General features: G+C 42.2%; 2 protein-coding genes across 13 annotated transcripts in view; one reads left to right on the top strand and one right to left on the bottom strand.

Moving 5' to 3' along the window:
- The window catches only part of FARS2 (phenylalanyl-tRNA synthetase 2, mitochondrial), a 591973-nt gene extending 586682 nt beyond the window's left edge, over positions 1-5291 (bottom strand). For 3 of the 8 annotated variants that reach the window (XM_059688516.1, XM_059688517.1, XM_059688518.1), the window contains exons 1-2: positions 5121-5285; positions 4066-4151 (exon numbers count right to left, since the gene is read on the bottom strand). The gene's annotated coding sequence lies outside the window, so the exon portion shown is untranslated. Of the gene's footprint in view, positions 1-4065; positions 4152-5120 lie in introns of all 8 variants that reach the window. The other 5 variants (XM_059688521.1, XM_059688519.1, XM_059688520.1 and 2 more) reach the window with 5 other exon arrangements.
- A 305-nt stretch (positions 5292-5596) lies between these two features.
- Positions 5597-22769, top strand: part of LYRM4 (LYR motif containing 4) — a 144701-nt gene continuing 127528 nt past the window's right edge. Inside the window, exon 1 of one of the 5 annotated variants that reach the window (XM_059688523.1) lies at positions 5597-6202. In XM_059688523.1, the coding sequence (XP_059544506.1) occupies positions 6117-6202 (86 nt within the window). In that variant the 5' untranslated portion in view covers positions 5597-6116. The remainder of the gene's footprint in view (positions 6203-22769) is intronic. The other 4 variants (XM_059688525.1, XM_059688527.1, XM_059688528.1 and 1 more) reach the window with 4 other exon arrangements.

Genomic DNA, 22769 nt, shown 5'->3' with positions numbered 1-22769 from the left:
ACACCTTTGGCGGAGGCGTCAGGCCTGGGCAAGGGGCCGATCCTGCGATTGGAGGGTGATGGGGGTCAACGCCTGAGGGCTCCCAGTATGTGAGAGGGGGCAGGCTGGGCTGAGGGACACTCCCCCCCCGCCACACACACACACCCAGTGCACGAATTTCGTGCACCGGGCCCCTAGTCTATATGTATATTAAGCCAAGCGACCAGAACGATCAGAGATCAGAACCAGAACCACAAGTCGCTATGACAGGTACTGCGGCCGACCAATCGACATGATGGGGGGCGGGGCCAGCTGGCCAACATCCCACGTCCCCGGACCCCACCTATGCATGAATTCGTGCACCCGGCCTCTAGTTATTAAAATGAAATATGTACAGGGCTAATCATGTCTGTGGTCTCCCCACAAGTCCAACTGCTTAAAGTTCCCTGAATAGATCATGCTCCCTTATGCGCCCATGTTTTGAATGTACACTATAATCTGTAATGTACATTATTCATCTGGGTCTTAAAACTCATTGTGAAAATACCTTCTATGATGGAAATCCTTCCCTTAAGTCAAAGTCCTAGTTTAATGTCCCTTATTTATACTCCCCTAACACTTGACAATATTACCCAATGAAAGCATCTGTCAAAAATAATTACTCTGCTTATCCCTATTGGTTTCTTGGAGGAGAAGAAGATTCCCATTATTGTAACTCCATCATCTTGTATAATGTATGCCACTTAGGGAGTGTTCAAGAAATGTTGAATGAATGAATAAATGAATGAGAAAAGGACTTCAGTTTGTTCATCTGTAAAAAATGAGTGAGCTGATGTTCAAGGTCTCTTCCAGCTTCTATTCTACTAGAATGAAAAGCCTAATAAAATCAAATGCGCCCTGATCGGTTTGGCTCAGTGGATAGAGCGTCGGCCTATGGACTCGAGAGTCCCAGGTTCGATTCCAGTCAAGGGCATGTACCTTGGTTGCGGGCAGATCCCCAGTACAGAGTGTGCAGGAGGCAGCTGATCGATGTTTCTCTCTCATCGATGTTTCTAACTCTCTATCCCTCTCCCTTCCTCTCTGTAAAACATCAATAAAATATATTTTTAAAAAAATCAAATGACGATTATGTATAATAAAGACTTGGATCCATGATCATTTCTAAATCATAATATCACAAGTTGCTGATGTATACAAGATTTTCTTTACATATGATTTTAATATTTAAGCCTAAAGACCGTAAATTGCTGTTAAATTTACATTGCTTATTATGGTTGGAGAAATTTCTCTTCAAAAAGCATTAAATGCCCTAGCTGGTTTGGCTCAGTGGATAGAGTGTTGACCTGTGGACTGAAAGGTCCCGTGTTTGATTCCAGTCAAGGGCACATGCCCAGGTTGCGGGCTCAATCCCCAGTAGGGGTCGTGCAAGAGGCAGGTGATCAATGATTCTCTCATCATTGATGCTTCTCTCGCTCTCCCCACCCCTTTCCTTCCTCTCTGAAATCAATAAAAATATATTTAAAAAATAAAATAAAACCATTAAATGCTCATTAGTAATACTAATTTTAACACAAGTCAATATATCGTTTTACATAGGTAGGTAAAGAACTACAGATATTTCATAACTAAGGATAGGTGAATATTAAGAAAATATTTACATTTTGGGGGCCTAAATGGTAGTAAATGGATCATTACCCAAAAGAATACTCAGCACACAATAAATGTGTATTAAAAGACATATGTAAGTTCCATGCCGCTTCTGGCCCAATTCCACATACAATCTCCAAAAAGAGCTATTCTGCAATGAAGATGTATAAAAGGAGAGATTTGGCTTTAGAATGTGATTATTTTTATTAGTCTTTCAAGGCAATGGTATGTAATATATGGAGGACTTAGCTTACAATCAACTGGGAAGCTATCACATTCCTAACCTTGTACCAAGAGGTGAACAGGCTAACCAAACAAAGTAAACTTTATGTATTTTTTTGAAAGTTTTTATTTGAATACAACAAAATTAAAGTCATTTATATACATTAATTGTGCATGCTAAGAACTGACTGACTTGATAATTACACATAAAAAATTGTACACAATAATTATTCCAACATCATTTTCTAGGTGAAAGCAAAATATAATAAAATGATGCAATCCCCACTGTTTTCAAACAAGGCAAAATAATTTTCAAGTTTTTTCTTCGAACTTTGATAGCTTTCTATTTTTAACTTGCAATAACGTTGCCATTTTCCCAGGTGTTGCATAGTATTTAATATCATCAGCATTCAACACTGTATCATATTAAGAGAAAACTGCTCTGGATCTTATGCTATAATACAGTAATTTGCAATTCCCTTAGTCTTAAATTCTTTAAGTAATGCCAATGTATAAACTCAAAATATTAAAAGCCCTTTCAACAAAACCTAAGGAAAGACTTGCCCAATGACCTGATCAACCTGCAAGTGTGACAGAAGTTCAACTACCTGTAAAAAAATCCTATTTTGAGATTCACTGATGTATGAGACCCTTAAAAATCGAAATAGCAAGCTTAAAGGGATTTCAATACAAGTATTTTCTCTTCCATGCTTTTTTAAAAAATACCACTGCATTCTAACGAGTAATATAACAAGTATATGTGGTAAATGTGGTAAGGTCAGAGAAGTTTCTCTTGCCCTTAAAGTTCCTGAAAATACAAGGATGTATTGACATAAACTAAGCGTCATTTTGTTACAAGATTCCAGGGCAGGAGGAATAGGGAAACTGAGACAGGAAAGTTAAAACAAGGCCAAACAGTGTGGGCAATTTGCAGCCAGCTTGTCACAAGCCATTATCTTCCCCAACCAAGGACACTTGAGAGTAAATGGTTAAAAACCACCCTAAGGAGAGAAATGCAGAAAGGAAAGTGGGGGGGGGGGGGGGGGAGGTAGGGGAAAGGAAAACGGGAAGTTTTACTCCCTAAGCAGAGATGACAACAGTCTCAAGGCTTAGCAAGATAAAGTTGCCAGGTGCTTCTCATGAATTCTGGGAAGGCCACGACAAAGTAAAAAGGGACCTTGAGAATTAATATATATCAAGAAATTCATCAGAGGAATTTTGAGACCTATAGACAGGAGGGTATACTAGGTGTACCAGTTAATAATGCGGATTTTTTTCAATAGATGGAGTTACACATACGTTGATATATATGCGATTTGATATGTTTGCTATTTTGTTGTATTGACAGCAAGCTTCAAAACTTCATATGTCAAATTTGCTGAAGGTGTTAATATCATAGCTATTTTTACGCTTAAAAATGTTGAATTTCGTGCCCAAAAAAAGAGCATTAGCGGGAAATTTTAATTCATTACTTTATTTTGAAGAAAAAGTTATCGTATACTTCGGGTAGCTTATGGTGAACATGCTCCATCTCAAGATACTGTGAATGCTGGGTTAAATGCTTTAAAAGTGGTGATTTCGATGTGAAAGACAAAGAACGTCCAGGTCAACCGAAAAAGTTTGAAGACCAACAATTACAAGCATTATTGGATGAAGATGCGTGTCAATCTCAAAAACAACTTGCAGAAGATTAAACATTGCTCAGCAAACAATTTCCGATCATTTACAAGCAATGGGAAAGATTTTAAAGGAAGGAAAATGGGTGCCACATCAACTGAACAAAAGACAAATGGAAAACCAAAAAGTCATCAGTTAAAATGCTTGCTTCAACGGCATGAAAGTCTCTTTTGCATCGAATTGTGACTGGCAATGAAAAGTGGATTTATTCTGAGAATCCCAAACGCACAAAATCATGGGTTGATCCAGGTCAACCATCAACATCGACTGCAAGGCCAAATCGCTTCGGAAAGAAGACAATGCTCTGCATTTGGTGGGATCAGGAAGGTATGGTGTATTATGAGCTTCTAAACCCAGGTGAGACCATTAATACTGATCACTACCAACAACAATCAATTTGAACCACGCTTTGATTGAGAAAACGACCAGAATGGGCCAGAAGACACAGCAAAGTAATTTTGCTTCAAGATAGCACCACCACACACTTCAAAACCAGTTAAAGACACGTTAAAAGATCTTGCCTGGGAAGTATTAACCCACCCACTGTATTCACCAGATCTTGCTCCTTCAGATTACTACTTGTTCTGATCAATGGCACACACACTTTCTGAGCAGCACTTCAAAACCTACAAAGAAGTGAAAAATTGGGTCTCTGAATGGTTTGCCTCAAAACAAGGAAAGTTCTATTGGGACGGTATCCACAAATTACTTTAAAGACGGGGAAAATGTGTAGCTAGCGATGGACATTACTTTGAATAAAGCACTTTTGATGTTTTTCTTGAAATTATCGTGTTTTCCTTAATTACAAAATCCGCATTATTAACGGGTACACCTGGTATAACACCTCTGACCCCCCGCCCCCACCTAACTTGCTCTTCACATTAGCTGAGAGCCCCTCTGCGCTTCATAAGCCAGATGTAGAGATTTGCTTGCTTTGCTTCTTTAATAAAGGTGCATGCTTCAATTGCTTTGATACATTGGCTATTCAGAATGCAGTCAAGGTCTCTCGTATAAACTATTTATATGAGAAGACAAGGATCGAGGTTGGGATCGCCCTCTCCCACTAACTCGGGGGGGGGGGGGGATGTTAATGCCAACCTTTTTTTTTTTTTACGTACCCAGGGGTAGTCTTCACTGTATTGGGGGGCAGAAAACTGCTTCTTAACGTTTATTACATAACGGAAGATTGCAAAGACAAGTGCTTTGCAAACACAGTTGACAAGAACCAGATCACGCCTCCCTGCGCCAAGTCCACCTTCAAGGACCAGAACGACCAACTTCACGCACCACTGTCACATGGCAGTTCAGAAAAGTTGGCGTCTTCCGAAATGGGCCCCGAGAGAACAGAACTTGCTCAGCAACAGAGTTTTGGACCATTCAAGTTCCTTCCCAGATTAATCCCCCACGCCTACAGCCCAACCAACCCGACCTTTACACACATCCGTTAGACGACAAAACTCTACGGGACTCACGACTCAAAAGCAAAACCCGGGGAGCTCAACCCGTACCCCATAAAGGGGGGAAATCCAGGGTCAGGTAACCCCCTGCCACACTGCCCACGGAGCACCCCACGCGGCAGCGAGACCGGCACTCACCCACCGCTCGCCGGGAGACGCAGACCTGGGTGTTTAAAGTCTGGAGCGCCGTGGGCCCGCTTACTCTCGTGGGGAAGGCTCTCACACCCCTCTCACAGCTCCCGTGGGAGGACGCTGGGCGCTGCCATTTTGACAAAAAGGCGGGCCTTGCGCGGGAGGCCCCTTAGTAGGTAGCCCTGAGCGGAGCCGGAGCGCCAGGGAACCCCGGACCTGTCGCCTCCGCGCCCGCCACGCCATCGTCCCGGCCTGCAGCGAGTGGCCCGCACTCCGAGCCCACGGGGAGAGCGCGACAGGACCAAAGACCCTGGGAATCCCGCACGGCCTCTCAGGCAGGGCCGAGGGCAGCCCCAGCGGGAGGGGCGGGGCGTCCGCGCCGGAGGCGGAGCGTCCGCAAGGCACGCGCTCGGTTACCCGGGCAACGCGGCCTGATGTCCGGCGAAGGTGCCACCCGGCACTTCACAGCGAAACATTTTATCCCCTTCCTGACCCCAAGTCAGTGTCCTCTCCATGACCCCCCGCGGCTCGAGAAGGCTTTCTTTGACCCTCTGCACGCCCTCCGTACTCGAGCGCCGACCTCCGTCCCGAGGAGCGTGGCTCGGTGCACAAGCGGCCCCCCAGGTTCCACCCCAGGCCCTAGCTCTGACTCCTAGGCCGCCCCTTCTGCTCCCCCCGCCCCTCAGCCCGCTCCCAGCGTCGCTACAAGCAGGAGCCTTCCAGGTGGGGCCGGCGAGCAGGAACGCCTTCCCCGAGGGCGCCACCCCCTTAGCTGCCCGAAGCCCGCCTGCGCCCGCCTCCGGAGTTCCTAGCTACGCGGGGCTCGGTCCGCTGCGGCCCGAGGCGGCGGTGCTACTCGCCCGGGCAGAGGCCCGGCCGGCCGGCGTAACCAAACCACACTGTATTTGAGATCGTGCGTGGTTTTGCATAGGCTGACATTTTGCGATTGGGTTAAACTCGGGACCTCTGCGAAGAGGACCCACTTATTTTTTTCTTTCCAAAATGGCAGCCTCCAGCCGCGCACGAGTGTTAGATCTGTACCGAGCGATGCTGAGAGAGAGCAAGCAATTCAGCGCCTACAATTACAGGTGACCCGACGGGCGGCGGGGGCCGGGAGGTCCGGGTGGGCTCCCGGGGAATGTCGGGCTCGGGGAGCCTCCGTCCCGCGCCGGCACCTCGGAACCATGACGGCAAGGCTCTGCCGCTGATGAGGGTTCCCCTGCTGCGAGCGGGCCCCCTGGAACCTCGCGGGGACTTGCCCTGCATTGTGTCTGTGAAGATAGATCTTGTGACGTTTGCCCCCGAGCGGATACCGCGGTTTGTGCTCAGGGAGCATGGTTAGTGGTGTGTTTCTGCGTGGGAAGGATGGATGTGAAAGCTGCAGGTGCTTAAGTTAGGACCAGTTTGTTGGATATGTAGAACTTCCCACAGAATTGGAAGAGTTGACAGAAGTGACCTGTCAGTAGCACATGTGCACAAGCTGAAGGCTCACTCTACCCATTCCTTGCATTTCCTATTTCTTAATTAGCCCTTTTAATTGCAAAAATCAAATCCGTTCTTTTTGGCCTAATTGGTGGCAACAGGGGTGGGAGGAGGAGACACAAGTAGCAATTTTTATCTATCTATCTATATATATAATCTACATATATAAAAGGCTAATATGCTAAATGTCCCTCCACCTGTCCCACCGGTGTCTGTGACGCACACTGACCACCAGGGGACAGACACTCAAGGTAGGAGCTGCTGTGACATGCCCTGGCCATTTACAGAGAAACAGCACTGCAACCTAGAGCCCACAAAGCAACACTCAGCTTCACCCAAATGGGACCCAGGCCCCACCACCACCCCAGAGCTACAGCCCACCAAATCGCAGCCCACTCTGCTGGGACCGCCCCCCCCCCCCCCCCACATGGCGCAAAATGCGGCCCAGAAACTGAAGCGGTGGCTGGGGGCACGTAATGACATCACAAGCAACACCTGGCTTCCTCTTCCTAGTGACCATCCTCCTTGCAGTTTCTTCAGCCCAGAAACACGACTTGCTCTATAGCCAGGTGGAAACATTTTACACTGTAAATAAATGTCTGTGAAGCATGTTCCCATGCTTCATCTCATTTGCTCCTCACCGAAGTCCTGGAGTAGGTGAATAGGAGACTTGGTGGAATCCTATTTTCTTTTCATTAGCTGGAAAAAGGACACTTAGAAAGCTTAGAAACTTGACTCCACTAAAAAGAAGTAAGAAATGCAGGACCTTAAAAATGACTTTAGGTTTTCTCACTGTGCAGAATATAGTCAAACACTGCTGCAGTTAAATATTTTTTTAAAATATATTTTTTTATTGATTTCGGAGAGGAAGGGAGAATGAGAGAGCTAGAAACATCAATGATCAGAGAGAATCATTGATTGGCTACCTCCTGCATGTCCCCCACTGGGGATCAAGCCTGCAACCCAGGCATGTGCCCTTGGCCGGAATCGAACCTGGGACCCTTCAATCCACAGGCTGACGCTGTATCCACTGAGCCAACCTGGCCAGGGCTGCAGTTAAATATTTTGTCCTTTGTTCTCCCTGCGTGATCTGCAATAATAATCTGCTTCATGTTGGTATTTACTGCTGTGTTGCTGACAATTATCTGAAAGAGAAGTTGTGATGCTTCACTGGACTGGAATAAGTTTAAGTCAGAAAGCAGGTCTAATTAAGCAAGCTTATCTATACGTATAAAGCTCTCACTGGTGCCAATCACACACATGTGTTTCCTTCTGTCATTGTCGAACATGAATTTGGTTGACACTTCTATTATAGAAAAAGGGCAAGTAGCAATATTAAAATATTTCTTCTAATTAATTTCCTTTCAATGTGCACAAATTCATGCACTGGGCCACTAGTAAAAGAATAAAGGTCTCACAAAAAACTTCAGGTGCTGAAATGTTTATCATGGCCTCTCCAGATGGAAATCCAGCTTTTAGGATATTAGCAGAAACAGGAGAGTGAGAGTTTAAACTTTTACATCCTTAATGTAGCACACAACTTTTTCCTTGTCTGCCCCACTCTCCTATTTGCTCTTGAGTCCCTTATCCTTACTCTTCACTTTCTATACCTTTTGTGAACTTCAAGGCTTCAGCTTTCCAATCTGTGTCCTTGTAACTTCTGACTCACCACTGCTGTGTCTATTTTACAGATATTTTTCTCTCTGAATGCTATTAGATTCGGTGTCTTCTAGTAACTACCAGATCCTCTTTGCATTTGAAATAATTCCCAAAGCAAGTACCTGATAAGACCAGTTCATTAAATTACACCATGTCTTACTCTTGGTGATTGGCCAGCCTGTGGATTGGGTTCCTAACAGCAAAGCCTACCCCAAGAACAGACCTGGTGGTTAGGTAGCGCGCGCGCGCACACACACACACACACACACACGCCTTCTGTTTGAGCTGTCATGCCCTGTGATTGATAGATCAGTACAACTTTGGCTAGCCAATGGAACACTGAACCTCTCAAGCAGTAACTAATTTTTAGATACCTGCATGGAAAGGGAACTCATCCTATAAATCTGCGAACAGCAAGTCACACTGGTGAAGTTATATTTACTGGGTCAAGTAGTTGAAAAGAAACATTGTGGCCCTGGCTTGTGTGCTCAGTGATTAGAGTGAAGGGTCTCAGATTCACTTACTGGTCAAAGAAAAATACCTAGGTTGCACATTCGATGCCCAGTCGCATGCATGCAAGGAGGCAACCATTTATGTGTCTCACATCAGTGTCTCTCTCTCTATTTCTCTTTCCCTCACTCCTCCCCCGCCCCCCCCCCCCCCAGCCTTTCCACTATCTCTAAAAATCATTGGAAAAAAGATCCTCGGGTAAGGATTAACAAAACAAAAAAGAACAAAACCATAAGATGACACTGGTCAAAGGCATGAAGTAGCATAGTATGCTCAGATCATGACAAAGACTCTAGCAGCTAGAGAGTAAAGTGTGATTCAGGGGGTGACAGAAGATGAGAGTCTGTTTGGAAAGGGTCATGTATTTGATGGCCAAAGGGCCATGCTAAGGAACCTGACTTTATTCTTAGTTAACAACAGTCAATAAAAAGCTTTAAGCCATAAAGTGGCATGGACAAATTTGTACTTTTGGTAAATCACTTTGGCAGCAATAAAGAAGATAATTTTGAGGGCTAGATACAAGGATACCAAATGAGAGTTCGTTATGATAGTACTGAGGAAAGATTAGGGCCCTAATGAGGGCAGGAACAGTGATAGAGAAAAAAAAAGACATACTTGATTAATTAGAAAGTAAAATTCTTAGGACTTCAATGATTAGATTGAGGAAAAAGAAGAGAATCCAAGCAGAATCTAGGATGATGTCCAGGCTACCAGTTACGCTGAGGCACAGAGAGTTTAATAGTAAAAGTTGTGCCATTGGCCTAGCTGGTTTGGCTCAGTGGATAGAGCATCGGCCTACAAATCAAAGGGTCGCGGGTTTGATTCCAGTCAAGGGCACATACCTTGGTTGCAGGCTCCTCCCTGGCCCACACCCTGGTCAGAGCTCCTGCAGGAGGCAACCAATGGATGTGTTTCTCTGTCTTTTCCTCTCTCTTCCACTCTCCCTAAAAATCAGTGGAAAAATATCCTCTGGTGAGGATTAACCAAAAACAAAAAAAAGTTGTGCCATTAACTGACTTAAGAAATACAGAAATATCTGCCCTTGTGGAGTGAAGACTTTTGAGTTCAATTTTGGGGCATCTTGAGTGAATGTTACCTGGGATGCCCAGCAGAGGTAGTTATTCACAGGAATCTGAAGCTCAGGGCAGCAATCAGGACTGGAGTTGTCATCACCACTGATTTGCTGTGTGACCCTGGGTGAATCACTTCTCTGTTTTGCAGATTCTTAATCTATAAATGGAGGTATTAATTTATTTGTTTCATAAAGTGGTAAGATGCCGCAGTCTTGTCACACCTAGCGTTCAGGAATCTGGAGAAGGGCTGCGCATAAATGAATAGAGACTAGACATCAAATGTAAATTTGGAAGGCATGGGGGAAAGCCAGGTGGAAACTTAGCTCTAGTGCTAAGCTCCCCGAATCTCCGGACCCATGACTTTTTATTTACTGGAAAACACATTGGCCCTTTAGGAATGCAAGCAGGCTTATCAAAGGTAAAGTTTGGTAAACAGGAAAAGATTATCAGGTTAGGGGAAATGCCTACAGCTGTTCAGCTGCAGGTAATAATATGCAGATTTTCAGCCCTGCTGAAGCCCAAAGATCCATCAGCCTTCTGATGAACTTCTTGCATAATTATGACCTGCTGGAATTTGCCTCCAGTAGTAAGACTTTAATGATTTAACTCATGTCATATGCTTAGAATTGTGTCTGGCACATAAGTGGAATTTTATAGCATAAGTAGAATTAAATCTTATTATTAGGTGTTATTCCCAGGAAAAGTATTTAGGGCAGTGGTTCTCAACCAGGGCAATTTTATTTGACAGTTTCTAGAGACATTTTTGGCTATTACAACTTGGGTAAGAGGATACTTCTGTCATTTAGTAGTTAGGGATGTTCCTAAGCACAGGGCAATCCTCGTAACAGAATTGTCTGATCCAAAATGTCTATCATGCCAAGATTGAGAAATCCTATTTTATGGTGAGAAGATTAGTGGGCTTAGGGTACTTTTCTAGAGAACATTGAATTGTAAGGTGTTGGCCAAAGAGAACCTCTAATGGAGACCAAGAAGACATAGTCTAAGAAAATGCTTTTCAAACTCATTGGTCTCTAATGTCAGTCCTCAGTTCTTGAGTTCAGCAAAGAATCCAGAGCCAATAACTCTAGCATTAGATGAAGTTTATTTAGCATGCAAAGTGAAAGTACACTCGAAGAATGTGTTCCAGGCAGTGCAAAGCCATTTGAGTATTTCAAGCAGACAGCAGATATACCTTTTAGCTAGATCAGCCCCAAAGGAAAAGAAACTAAAGACTGGAGGCCATTTGGGAAGTAATAGCATTAGATTAGTTGAGTCAAAAGATGGTGAAAGCCTGATTGGAGCAATGGGTGATAGTAATGTAGAGATATATTGAGAAGCAGAATTGCTGGTCTTAGTGATTGGTTAAATATATTGGATTAGAGAGAATGACTCAAACTTAAGTTAGGAGAATATAATTGGGAGAAGAAAAAAATTGTTCCTAATGAAACATCACATATCAGAGACAGTGCCAACTTGGTAATAAAGAAGACATTTTCTGTGAGACTTTGTGTGCAGTGATGTAGCTTCAGGAGAGCACCTGAACATTTCAGGTGCAATTTTAGCACACTCTGACTTTATATGTTAAGTTACTCTGCAGCACTCTTTCTATGCTTATTTCACTTTCCTTACTCCAGTTGTATATCTTTCATATATCAATGTTATTAATTTGCTAGTTAATGTTCATCAGGGTTCATTGATTGTATCTGTTCTCAGAGTAATTATTTGTTTTAATAGATGGCTGGTACCCTCATTAGTTGTCATTAATACATCTGTTAGCCTTATCTTTATTTACTTATTTTTTTGCCTAGGGTATTTTTTTTCTTTTATTGATTTTAGAGAGAGAGAAAAAATATATTGATGTGCGAAACATCGGTTGCCCTCCATATGTGCCCCATCCAGGGATAGGACCCACAACCGTGGATGTGCCCTGACCAGGAATGGAACCCAAAACCCTTTGGTGTGCAGGACGACACTCCAACCAACTGAGCCACACCAGCCAGGGGTTCTGGGGTAATTTTTAAAGTGTTTTTAGTACTCCTCCTTTGGCGTGGTTTATTTAAAATTACTCATTTGATCAGTTACTTATAATTATGAATATTACTCTGTAGCATGATTATTTATTTAATGCCTTCACACATTTCTTTTTGCCTGTCTGCATTTTGAGAATAAATATAACAGTATTTTTCCATATTTAATTATCCCTCCCCTGACCTGATCCCTAAGAGTGATGTTTTAACCAGAAATCATTTCTGTAGGCAGAAGCATCTCTTATCTAAAATCCCCTTGCCCTGGCCAGGTGACTTGGTTGGAGGGTTGTCCTATACACCAAAAGATTGCAGGTTCGAATACTAGTCAGGGCACATACCTAGGTTTCGAGTTTGGTCCCCTTTGGGGGAGAATACGGGAATCAACTGATCAATGTTTCTCACATTGATGTTTCTCTTTCTCTAAAATCAATTAAGGATTGAGGATTAAAAAACAATAATAATAAAATAAAATCCCCTTTGCCCTTTAGTAAGCACAAAGCAAAATTAATTGAGAAAATTCTTCCTTGTAGCCAGACTGGAGTCAGAAAAAGCCATTGGTCCTCTTCCCTGGTTCAAATGTCTCTTATTCATTCGTTCGACAAATCTTTATTGAGCACTCACAATGTACTAAACATTAGCATTCTGCTTCTTTTCTTCCCAGAATAAGGATGAAAAGATTTCAGTACCACGGTAGATACTAAACTTGTGGAGACATTGAAATAATCACAGCTTTAATTGTCTGTTTTAGCCTGAAACTTGAAACTCTAAGGAAAGGAATTACATGGTGGGAGTGTAACTAAATTAGAGCAGACTCAGGTAAGGCAGCCTTCTGGAAGGGACGTTGCTCACAGGCTCTGCCCTCTTCTGCCCCTAGGATCCTGACTCCAGTGTTCATTCTTAGCACCTGATTTAGGCAGCTTTCTTTCCTGATATCTGAAAGACTTTTCACTTGAGACTATAACAGTACACCTAAAGTATATATCATATTTCCCAGGTTTCTGTGGTTGGTCCTTCTTTTTCCCCTCTTCATACTTCCCTGTAATTTCATCACAATCCATGGTTTCAATTGCTCACCTCTATGGGGACTCTCAAGTCTGTTTTCAGTCCAAGCCCCTGATCCAAGCACCAGACACATTACTCACTTTCTTCTGGTAAGTCCCCCTCAGAGAACAAATAAGCAACTCACACCACATCTAAACCTGCCACAACTAAGCTGGCAACTGGGCACTTGTCCTAGGTGCCTTTCTCCCATTACCTCACTCCCTGTTCTTTCACACACTCTGCCTGGATACCTCTCAGGCCCATCCACACCTCTTCATCCCCACTGCGTTAGCCTATCCGTGGTCGGCAAACTGCGGCTCACGAGCCACATGCGGCTCTTTGGCCCCTTGAGTGTGGCTCTTCTAAGCCTTAGGAGTACCCTCATTAAGTTAAGAACAGTGTACCTACCTATATAGTTTATGTTTAAAAAATTTGGCTCTCAAATGAAATTTCAGTCGTACTGTTGATATTTGGCTCTGTTGACTAATGAGTTTGCCGACCACTGGCCTAGCCTGTTGTTACCCCTCACCCAGATGGCTGTTTCCCTGTCCTGCTCTCAGTTCCCTCCGTGCTGTATTGTCCTCACCATGAGGTTTCTAAAATGCAGGGAGCTGACTTTCTGAATTGGGCGCCGTGCTAAGTGTAATGTGGGAAGGAACTACAGTTTAAAGACCTTGTATGGAGCAGAGCCAAGATTTGAACCCAAAACTTTGACTTCAAAATGTGTGTGCTCTCACCCATCCCCTCCACTCCCTTTGCTTCAAATGCATCAGAGGCTCCACATGGCTTTTAGAATTAAATTCCTTCTTAGTTTCCATGCCACTCTTCATGGTCTGCCTCTTCTCTTCTAATCTACTTTTCATTTTGGCCAAATCAAACTTCTCCCTTGTTCCCATGACGCTACATGGTTTTAGGCCTTTATGTGATCACACGTTGATTCCTGTGTCTAAAACACACTTTCCTCCCTTTATACAGCAAATTTCTAATCATCCTTCAAAACTCAGCTAATAGACCAACTCTTGACAAATTCTCTGAAACCTCCTAACCCCATGCTACTCCCTTATTTAAAAAATAAATTTAAGAAAGATAAAGGAAAAATCTTTAGTTGCTTCTCATTGCTCCCAGGATAAAGTCCAAAATCCTTCCCATGGCCTGCATTTCCCTGTAGGGTCAGTTTCCCTGCCTCTATCCTTATCATACCACCTTCCCTTTGGGGGGTATTTTATACTGAGCTGTTCTCCACCTCCTTAAATACTTTGCTCACTCATACCCATGTTGTCCCTCTGTTTTAAAGTTCTCCCTTCTCCATTCCTGTAGGTCACTCCTCCTTGCTCCCTCACCGAGAGGCCACGAAGGCACTCCCAGCCCTGTGAGTTCCCACAGCCCTGTGGACTTCTCCATCATGACACTATACCAGTTGTAACTTTACATGTACTTTGTGGTTACCTGAGTAATGTCTCTCCCACTAGTCTGACTGCAGGCTCCACGAGGTCAAGAATGGTGTGTGTTTTTGCACACCATGATCACCCCAGCATTCAGACCAGGCACTAGGGGGTGCACCAGCATGTGAATATATGAACTGTATTTATCATAGCCCTCCCTTGTTTTCCAGAAGCCTATGTAACATCCTGTCATTTAAATTCTCCCATCACTCTTGCCCCTTTTTCAGTAGACTGTCATCCCCAGTCAATAGGCACCATATTTGAATCAATTTTGTTTCCTCTGTGATAATACTGTAAAAGCATAAGAAACGTTACAAGAGTGAATGCTGTATGTATGGGTAACTGCTTATTAACAAGCACGACTGAAAAGGTTTTGGAAGACCACCAGGGGTGACCATATTTAGGGCCCAGAGAGTCATATAATTTTTCTTTCTTCCTCTTCACATATCTCTTTTACTGAGAATTTTCAAGGGTCAAAAGAACCAGTGTATAAGATAATATAGAGGAAAGTAAGCCTCTTTCTTTTCATTAATTAAAAATAACCAAAATGCAATAACTACTTGCTTTATAACTGGTACTAGTAACATGTACAGTCATCTACTGGAGATAATATTATTTCCTTAGTAATTAACTTTAATTCACAGTCACTTGGAAAACTTCACATATTTCAGGCATATAATTACCACAGGGGATTGTTTCCCTGAATCTTTCTAACCCTAGGGAATAAGAGGGAATGCAGTGTTTATTTTTACTATATCCTCCATTTTTTCTTCTTTAAGAATGGAGGAAAGAGTTATTACCTTTCAGCACAGCCTGCTTTCATTTTGCAGTTCCTTGGTATTTTCATTTGCCAGCTTGAAGACAAAATATTTTTTGTTTTGTTAATCCTCACCTAAAGGTGTTTTTCCACTGATTTTTGAGAGAGAGACAGAGACAGACGGGAATATCAGTTGGTTGCCTCCCGCACACACCTCAACAGGGGCCAGGGATTGATCCTGCAATGCCGGGTTCTCTGCTTATTATCACTCATTCTTGTTAATAAGCAGGGAACCGAACCCACAACCCTCAGGAGTGGGGGCCAGTGGTCGGCAAACCATGGCTCGGGAGCCACATGCGGCTCTTTGGCTCCTTGAGTGTGGCTCTTCCACAAAATACCACCTGCGGGCGCGCACCTACAGTGCGATTGAAACTTCGTGGCCCATGCGCAGAAGTAGGTTTTCGGCCAGGGCGAGTCTATTTTGTAGAAGTGGCGTTAGAAGAAGTGGGGGGTGTCGGTAGGTCGGGCGAGGTGATATGCAGTGCCGGGGGTGGGGGGAGCGGGGGACGAGTTGAGTGAGCCAGTCAGCAGTCTCATTGTGCAGTGGTTAGTGCTAGTCGCATCCGCAAATCGCGTGCCTGTGACAAAAGATAGACAAAACAAGTATACAAGACGAGTGTGGATGGGAGAGTTGGAAGGGGTCGACCTCAGGGAACTTACCTCAATCAGATTGAGGACGCTTTTAGCAAGGGCCAGCTTAGGAGTACCCTAATTAAGTTAATAACAATGTACCTACCTATATAGTTTAAGTTTAAAAAATTTGGCTCTCAAAAGAAATTTCAGTCGTTGTACTGTTGATATTTGGCTCTGTTGACTAATGAGTTTGCCGACCACTACTCTAACCAGTTAGCAACACGGTCCAGGGCCTGAAGAAAAATTTGTTCAGATATTGGAACCTAAGAGAAGCTGATTGATTTCTATTCTGTTCCCTAAGTCTTTGACATGTAAAAGAGAATGGGAACTGTGGACAGCAGCATTGAAACCAACATTCTGTGCAGCCACACAGGTCTCTCATCCTGAATGTCTGCCTCAGTGATGGAGCGGTGTGGATGAAAGCAATTCAAGGAAAAGGTGGAACACCTGGTCAAGTGTGGAGAGAGCAAATAGACAAACTTAGCAGAATTTTCCCTGGAAGGATTTGCTGTTCCACACAAAGAACTTCAGAGTAGAAATCCTGACATATTCATGTATTTGTTTTTTATCTCCCACTGGCTTTGCCTATAGTAGGAACTTAACAGAGTGTAAGCAAACCACAAAATTTTTAAATGAGAGAATTTGCATGTGATTGGTTTGTAATCTGTAAAGGTCTTATAATTTAGGGTAGTGATAGTATGGTTGGGAGTGTTTTGAGTTTGTCTTATTTAGGCTGAAATAACCTTATTTTATTATTTTGCTAAAGATGAAGGGGCTTTATTAGAATCTCCAATACAGGTATCTCCTGCTTCTCGAAAGTTCAACTATTGTCACGTCGCTTTTACTAAATATTTACATACATTAATACCTGTTGTCACTAACCAAAAGAAATTTGAAGAGAATTTTCACTTTACAAAAAAAAAGACAAAAAGCAAAGATAGTGTCCAGCGTGTGTTTTGCTGCAGTCTTTATAGAGGCGCAATGTGCATCCTGAGCACTGAGCAGTGAGAGTGACACCTCCAGAGCTTTGCACTGTGTCTGTGAGCATCTCAGTTTGATTTGTGCATTTGTAAGCAAGATGTGCCCAAGATATCAGAAAACCTTGAGATCTTGGAAGGGTGTTACACTTAGGATAGAACTGGACATAATTTAGCTTTCCTTTTACATATATATATATATATGTATATATATATATATATGTATATGTATTTATATATTTATATATATATTTATTGATTTCAGAGAGGAAGGGAGTTGGAGAGAGAGAAACATCAATGATGAGAGAGAATCATTGATCAACTGCCTCCTTCATGCCCTACACTGGGGATCGAGCCCACAACCCAGACATGTGCTCTGACCTGGAATCGAACCATGACTTCCTGGTTCATAGGTCGATGCTCAACCACTGAGCAATGCTGGCTGGGCTAATTTAGCTTTTTGATCATAGTGAATGAAATAAAGATACTGTGCATGCTTTGAATTTTGGGTCTGGAAAGATTCAAAATTTTTTCCATATAAATTAATAATAATTGCTTCTTTGCTTTATGCCATTACAGCTTGTGAAAAGTTTCATAGGAATGCTATACTTTCGAATAGCAGGAGAAACCTGTATTCCTGAGTCAGACCAGTATCATCCATCCGGATTGTACAATGTGTCAGCTGTCACCACCAACATAATGGGTGCTAGTTATCTTCAGTGCCTATTTTCCTCTCTTCGATCCTGTAGACAGTAACTTTTTGCAAAGACATTGATATGTCACATGCCTATGAGCCACATTCAATTAAAAATATTTATTGACCTGTATACCAGGCACTGTGCTAGGCACGGGGTACATCACAGAATAAAATTTATCAGAGTTTTATTTATGGAGCTTTCATTCTAGTAAGATTGTGTTATAACGAAAGTCTTCCTATTTTTTTTGTTACTAAATCTACTGGAGGTAGTGGCCTCACAAATACCTCTGTGGTAGTAAATACTGCACTTTGCTGAATCTAAATTAGTTTCATTCCAGGGATCAAAAGCATTGGAAGAATTGGTTTCAATCAAATTTTGATGAAAACTATCATAATGTTAAAATCTGGCCTTGCCACTGAGGCTGTTTACTGCCTTGGGGATGTGTTCCATATTCACAAAGATCTCCCAGTGTTTAGAAAAAAGAAGAAAGATGAAAGGGAGGCTCTGTAGTGAATTAACATTGATTGGTCACTTACTGTATACTATTAACTATATACTATGCATTTTAATATGCATTACTGAATTTAGGATAGATCACTATAAAATAGGTATTATGACTCCATTTTACAAATACGATAATAATAATAATAGCTCTTTTTTACTTTACCATTTCCCTAAAATGGGCCATACATATTAGGCTTTTCATGTATCATCTCATTTAATCATCATAAAAACTATGAAGCGGGTACTTTTAATCTCCCTCATTTGCATATGAGGAAGATGCAGTTCATAGAATTAAAGTAGCAAACCTAAAATCATACAGCAGGTTGACACCAAAGTCCTCAACGCCAACACTTTTCCTTGTACTCTATGTTGACCCGGGACAGGTAGCCTTTTCTACCTTCACCTGCCTCCACAGGAAGTGCAGCTCTTTATCTTTGGGTGGGCTTCTTTACACAAGAAAGACTAGCAAATTCTAGTGTCCTACCACATGTTGCATGTCCGCTGTTTGTGGAAATCCCTCTGTGGAGCTACTGCAAGCATCACCTTGGATCTCCTATCTGCCCTGCCCTGTGGCTTCACAGTGCAGGTCAGAATTTGGACTCAGTAATTCGAACTCCCAGATCATTAATTTTATTTTCCTGAAAGTCCTTCCTTTCCCTAGCCTGCTCATATTCAGTACCACTACTGAGGATATACAGAATTGGCTGTGGAGAGCTGGAAGCCCCTGAATTCTTTCCCCGGGATATCTTGGCTTTAAAACTTGTCTCCTCACCAGGTTGTTGACCCCTTTGTATGCTCACCTTTTTTTTTTTTTTTAATATATTTTATTGATTTTCCACAGAGAGGAAGGGAGAGGGATAGAGAGTCGGAAACATTGATGAGAGGGAAACATCGATCAGCCGCCTCCTGCACACCTCCTACTGGGGATGTGCCCACAACCAAGGCACATGCCCCTGACCGGAATCGAACCCGGGACCCCTCAGTCTGCAGGCCAACATTCTATCCACTGAGCCAAACCGATCAGGGCTGCTCACCTTTTTTTAAGATGGAGGAAAGAGAAAACAGACAGTTAAAACTGTCATTTTACAGTTGTATTGCTCCCAGCTAATATTTTCTTTTAGGTTTCGTAAGTAAGTATTTTGTATTGTATATGTTTTTCCTAAGCCTATATTATCACAAAGGGTGCAATTTTATAAATTGAAAATAAATTATCTTGGGTACATGCCATACGGAATATCAGCAGAGGGATGGGAGCAGTGTTGATGAAAAATAATATACCTGCAAATTAATAGTAAGGGGAGAGAAAGGAAAAATGGGAAGCAGGATTTTATTAGAGGGAAAGAAAATAAATAATCAAGAAGATGAACAGAAAGCCTGGGAAAGGTCATTGTGTCCTTAGGAGAGGTTTTTAGCATTAGAAATCAGGTCAGGCTAGCTTTGGCAGAGCTGGATTGACCACCTAAGGGTGATCTTTCCAAGGAAGGTCTGCAGCGTTGTGATCATTTGGCCCAAGGCTACTTTATGGCCCCATTTACCCTCATGGAAGGAAACATCCCTATACCACAGGCCCCTGATCAGTCAGAATTCAAGCTACAGACATGTGACCTCCCCACTGTGTCACTGCTTCGGCCTCCCATGCTCTCTGCTCATTCTCTTCTTCTGCCCCATGTCTGCATGCTCTTCCTTGTGGCGTCACTAGAACAGTGATGGCGAACCTTTAGAGCTCAGCGTGTCAGTATTTTGAAAAATCCTCACTTAACTCTGGTGCCGTGTCACATATAGAATTTTTTTGATGTCTGCAACCATAGTAAAACAAAGACTTATATTTTTGATATTTATTTTATACATTTAAATGCCATTTAACAAAGAAAAATCAACCAAAAAAATGAGTTCACGTGTCACCTCTGACACACGTGTCGTAGGTTCGCCATCACTGCACTAGAATGACGGCTGAGGGCCTGTGCAAATGGAACCTCATAGGACAGAAAACTAGATTCGATAGGAAGACATCATTACCCTGTAACCCTACACACCAGTGTGACTTGTGCTGTTTGGGATGTGTCTGATCCCCGGACAGCCTCATGGTAGGGCAGGAGTGGTGTACACACCCTCTCCACTGTCAGCTTCTCCTTACTCCTAAGTCTACTGCAGTCTGGCTTGCCAAAATCTTTCTGTTACTTTTTTGTGTTTGTCATGTCTTCAGCTTTCAGCAAATCATCTTTTCTTTCCTCCCTGACATGTAGGACACCTCTGTCTCCTGTTCTCCTCCCCTCTTGCTGACACTCCTCTGCCTCTTCCTTCAGTCTGGGAGGCCCCATATTTTACATCTTCACGCACTCTCCCTATTTGCACTCATCTGTAGTGGCTTCAACCCTGTGTGCTCTGACGCTTTGCCTCTCGGTCTGTCCTTTCTCCTAGCCCAGTGATGGCGAACCTATGACACGTGTGTCAGAGGTGACACGCAAACTCATTTTTTTGGTTGATTTTTCTTTGTTAAATGGCATTTAAATAGATAAAATAAATATCAAAAATATGTCTTTGTTTTACTATGGTTGCAGATATCAAAAAATTTCTATTAACTGCACCAGAGTTAAGTTATGGTTTTTCAAAATGCTGACACGCCGAGCTCAAAAGGTTCGCCATCACTGCCCTAGCCTGCAAACCCTTGTTTCCAAGGTTCTTCATTTTCTGGGTGTGCTACCAAATTGAGTGTGTCTGACCTAAAACTCTGCATCCCTCCCTAACCAGTTCCAGCAAACATGACCCTCCTGCATTCCCTTTTTCTCCTTTACCCATAGTCATTTGGTCTTCTTGCTCAGCTGATTCTCTCTCTCATGTTTATTTCTCTGACCAGGAGAAACTCTGTCTCCACAGTGATGGCCTTTGTTAGCTATCACTAGTTTTTATCTATATTTTATAACAGCCTTCTACTGACCTCTCTTCCTCTAAGTCTTAGTTCTACCAAACATCATTCTTATTGCCACTAGAATGATTTTCCTCAATCTGATTGTGCCACTCTCTGAAGTCGGGCATTTGAAAGTAGCACAGAGGGTTCACAGAAGCAGAATTTTTCCTTTAGAAGCTAAAAGTTATTGAGAAAATTTGACTAGGTAGAATTGAAAAGAATAATGCTGAATAAGAGCCCAGTAAATATAAGCCATAGTATATATATATGTGAAATTTGTGAAATTTGCTTGTATTTTTGGGTATTCAAATACAGTGGGGCCTTGACTTACGAGTTTAATTCATTCCCTTCTGAGACCGAGCTCGTTAAGGAGCTCGTTAACTCAAATTACTCTATCAACTCAATGCAAAAAATCTTCGGAGAGACAGCTGGTATTGTTCTTCAAAGATCTGTATTCACTTTGCTACTCTAACTGAATGTTTATATAAGGAGAGGGAAAAATAACAAGTCAACTTGACTGAGTAAAATACGGAGTAGTTACAAGGCTCTTGTAATTTACTCTCATTTAAATGCCTATGAATTTAGTAAGTATCTTGTGCCTATATGAGTTCAGGTCATCAATAATGTCTTTTTACACACAAATCCTCTAGTAAGAAAAAATTATTTTTAACATGAATATAGAATTACCCTTCAGAACTTGTATTGAATGACAGTAGCTTCTCTTTAAACATTATTATTTATTGAGCTGGCCTGGGAACCTTACCATCTTGTTACAAATTTTAAATTACTGACTAAGAAATTTTGAAACTCCATGCTTTCTCAAATAAACTGAAAACAAGCAGCATTTATTTTTATTTGTAACTTATTTTAATATGTTTTTATCCAGTGAATCAGGATTTACATGAGAAAAATCGGAAAAATAAGGATAGGAAAAACCAAAATGAGACCTGGAATGAGGTGAGCAAGCAAACTGAGTGCTTAGAAGACAGGACATTTGGCAACCAGAACAGCCTTAGATCTGGTTCTAAGCTTCCCAGTAGCCTATGCAAAGAGAGGACATGACTAGTTATATGGTCACAGCGTCCATATTATAAAAACAGGCAGTTGCTTGAAAGAGCAACACCCTCAGCATAAACCACCTTCAAAGGGCAGTTTCTTCTGGTGTCTCACAATCTTGTCTAATTATGATAATAAGCCCACTGTGAATAAAGCAGTTAGTTCTGTAAGAGACTTGTATTATCTCATTTCAGGTCCTTGGTGCAACCACAGACAGGGTTTAGAGTATCCAGAGGAATGGCTAGAAGGCTTGCCTTTCAGTCAATCTTTCATAAATAATACTTATTTCACTCACATTTTTGATACACTTTGAACAGGATGTAAAGTTATATTCCCAGACAAGATCTAGACTGGGTAGAAAGCAAAAGCTTTACCTTTGCCTGGCAGGGTTTACCATGGAATGAACTAGAAACCTCCCGTTCTGTCTCCGAGTCTTTTAAGGGGCTGTTATGACATACCATCTGTTCTAAACAAAATAACTTTCAGATGAGACATTGAAATAAATTGCTTTTGAAATGAACACCTATGAAAGTAAATTGGCTTATTAGGGTTAGTTTGAACTGTGAGCCACTTGTATGCCAAAAATTAAAGCTTTAGTTTCAGAAAATTTTATCTTAAAATAATATTTAAAATAATATCTTGAGCTCAAAGCCATTATCTATTAAGATCTCTTCTTGTTTGTTAAAACCTCAATATCTGCATACAGGAAAAATGGCTTTCCCTCTGTGCTCAGGTAGAGAGAAAATTTGACCATACTTTCATTCTTTTCAAATAGTCATAGTTTTGTTGACATAGTTGCCCTCAGAAAGGTAGAGTTTAGCATTTACATAG

The sequence above is a fragment of the Myotis daubentonii genome, chromosome 3 (genome assembly GCF_963259705.1).
Source record: "Myotis daubentonii chromosome 3, mMyoDau2.1, whole genome shotgun sequence".
Taxonomy (NCBI): Eukaryota; Metazoa; Chordata; class Mammalia; order Chiroptera; family Vespertilionidae; genus Myotis; species Myotis daubentonii.
The sequence above is the reverse complement of the archived record's forward strand: the minus strand, read 5'-3'. Positions and strand labels throughout refer to the sequence as shown.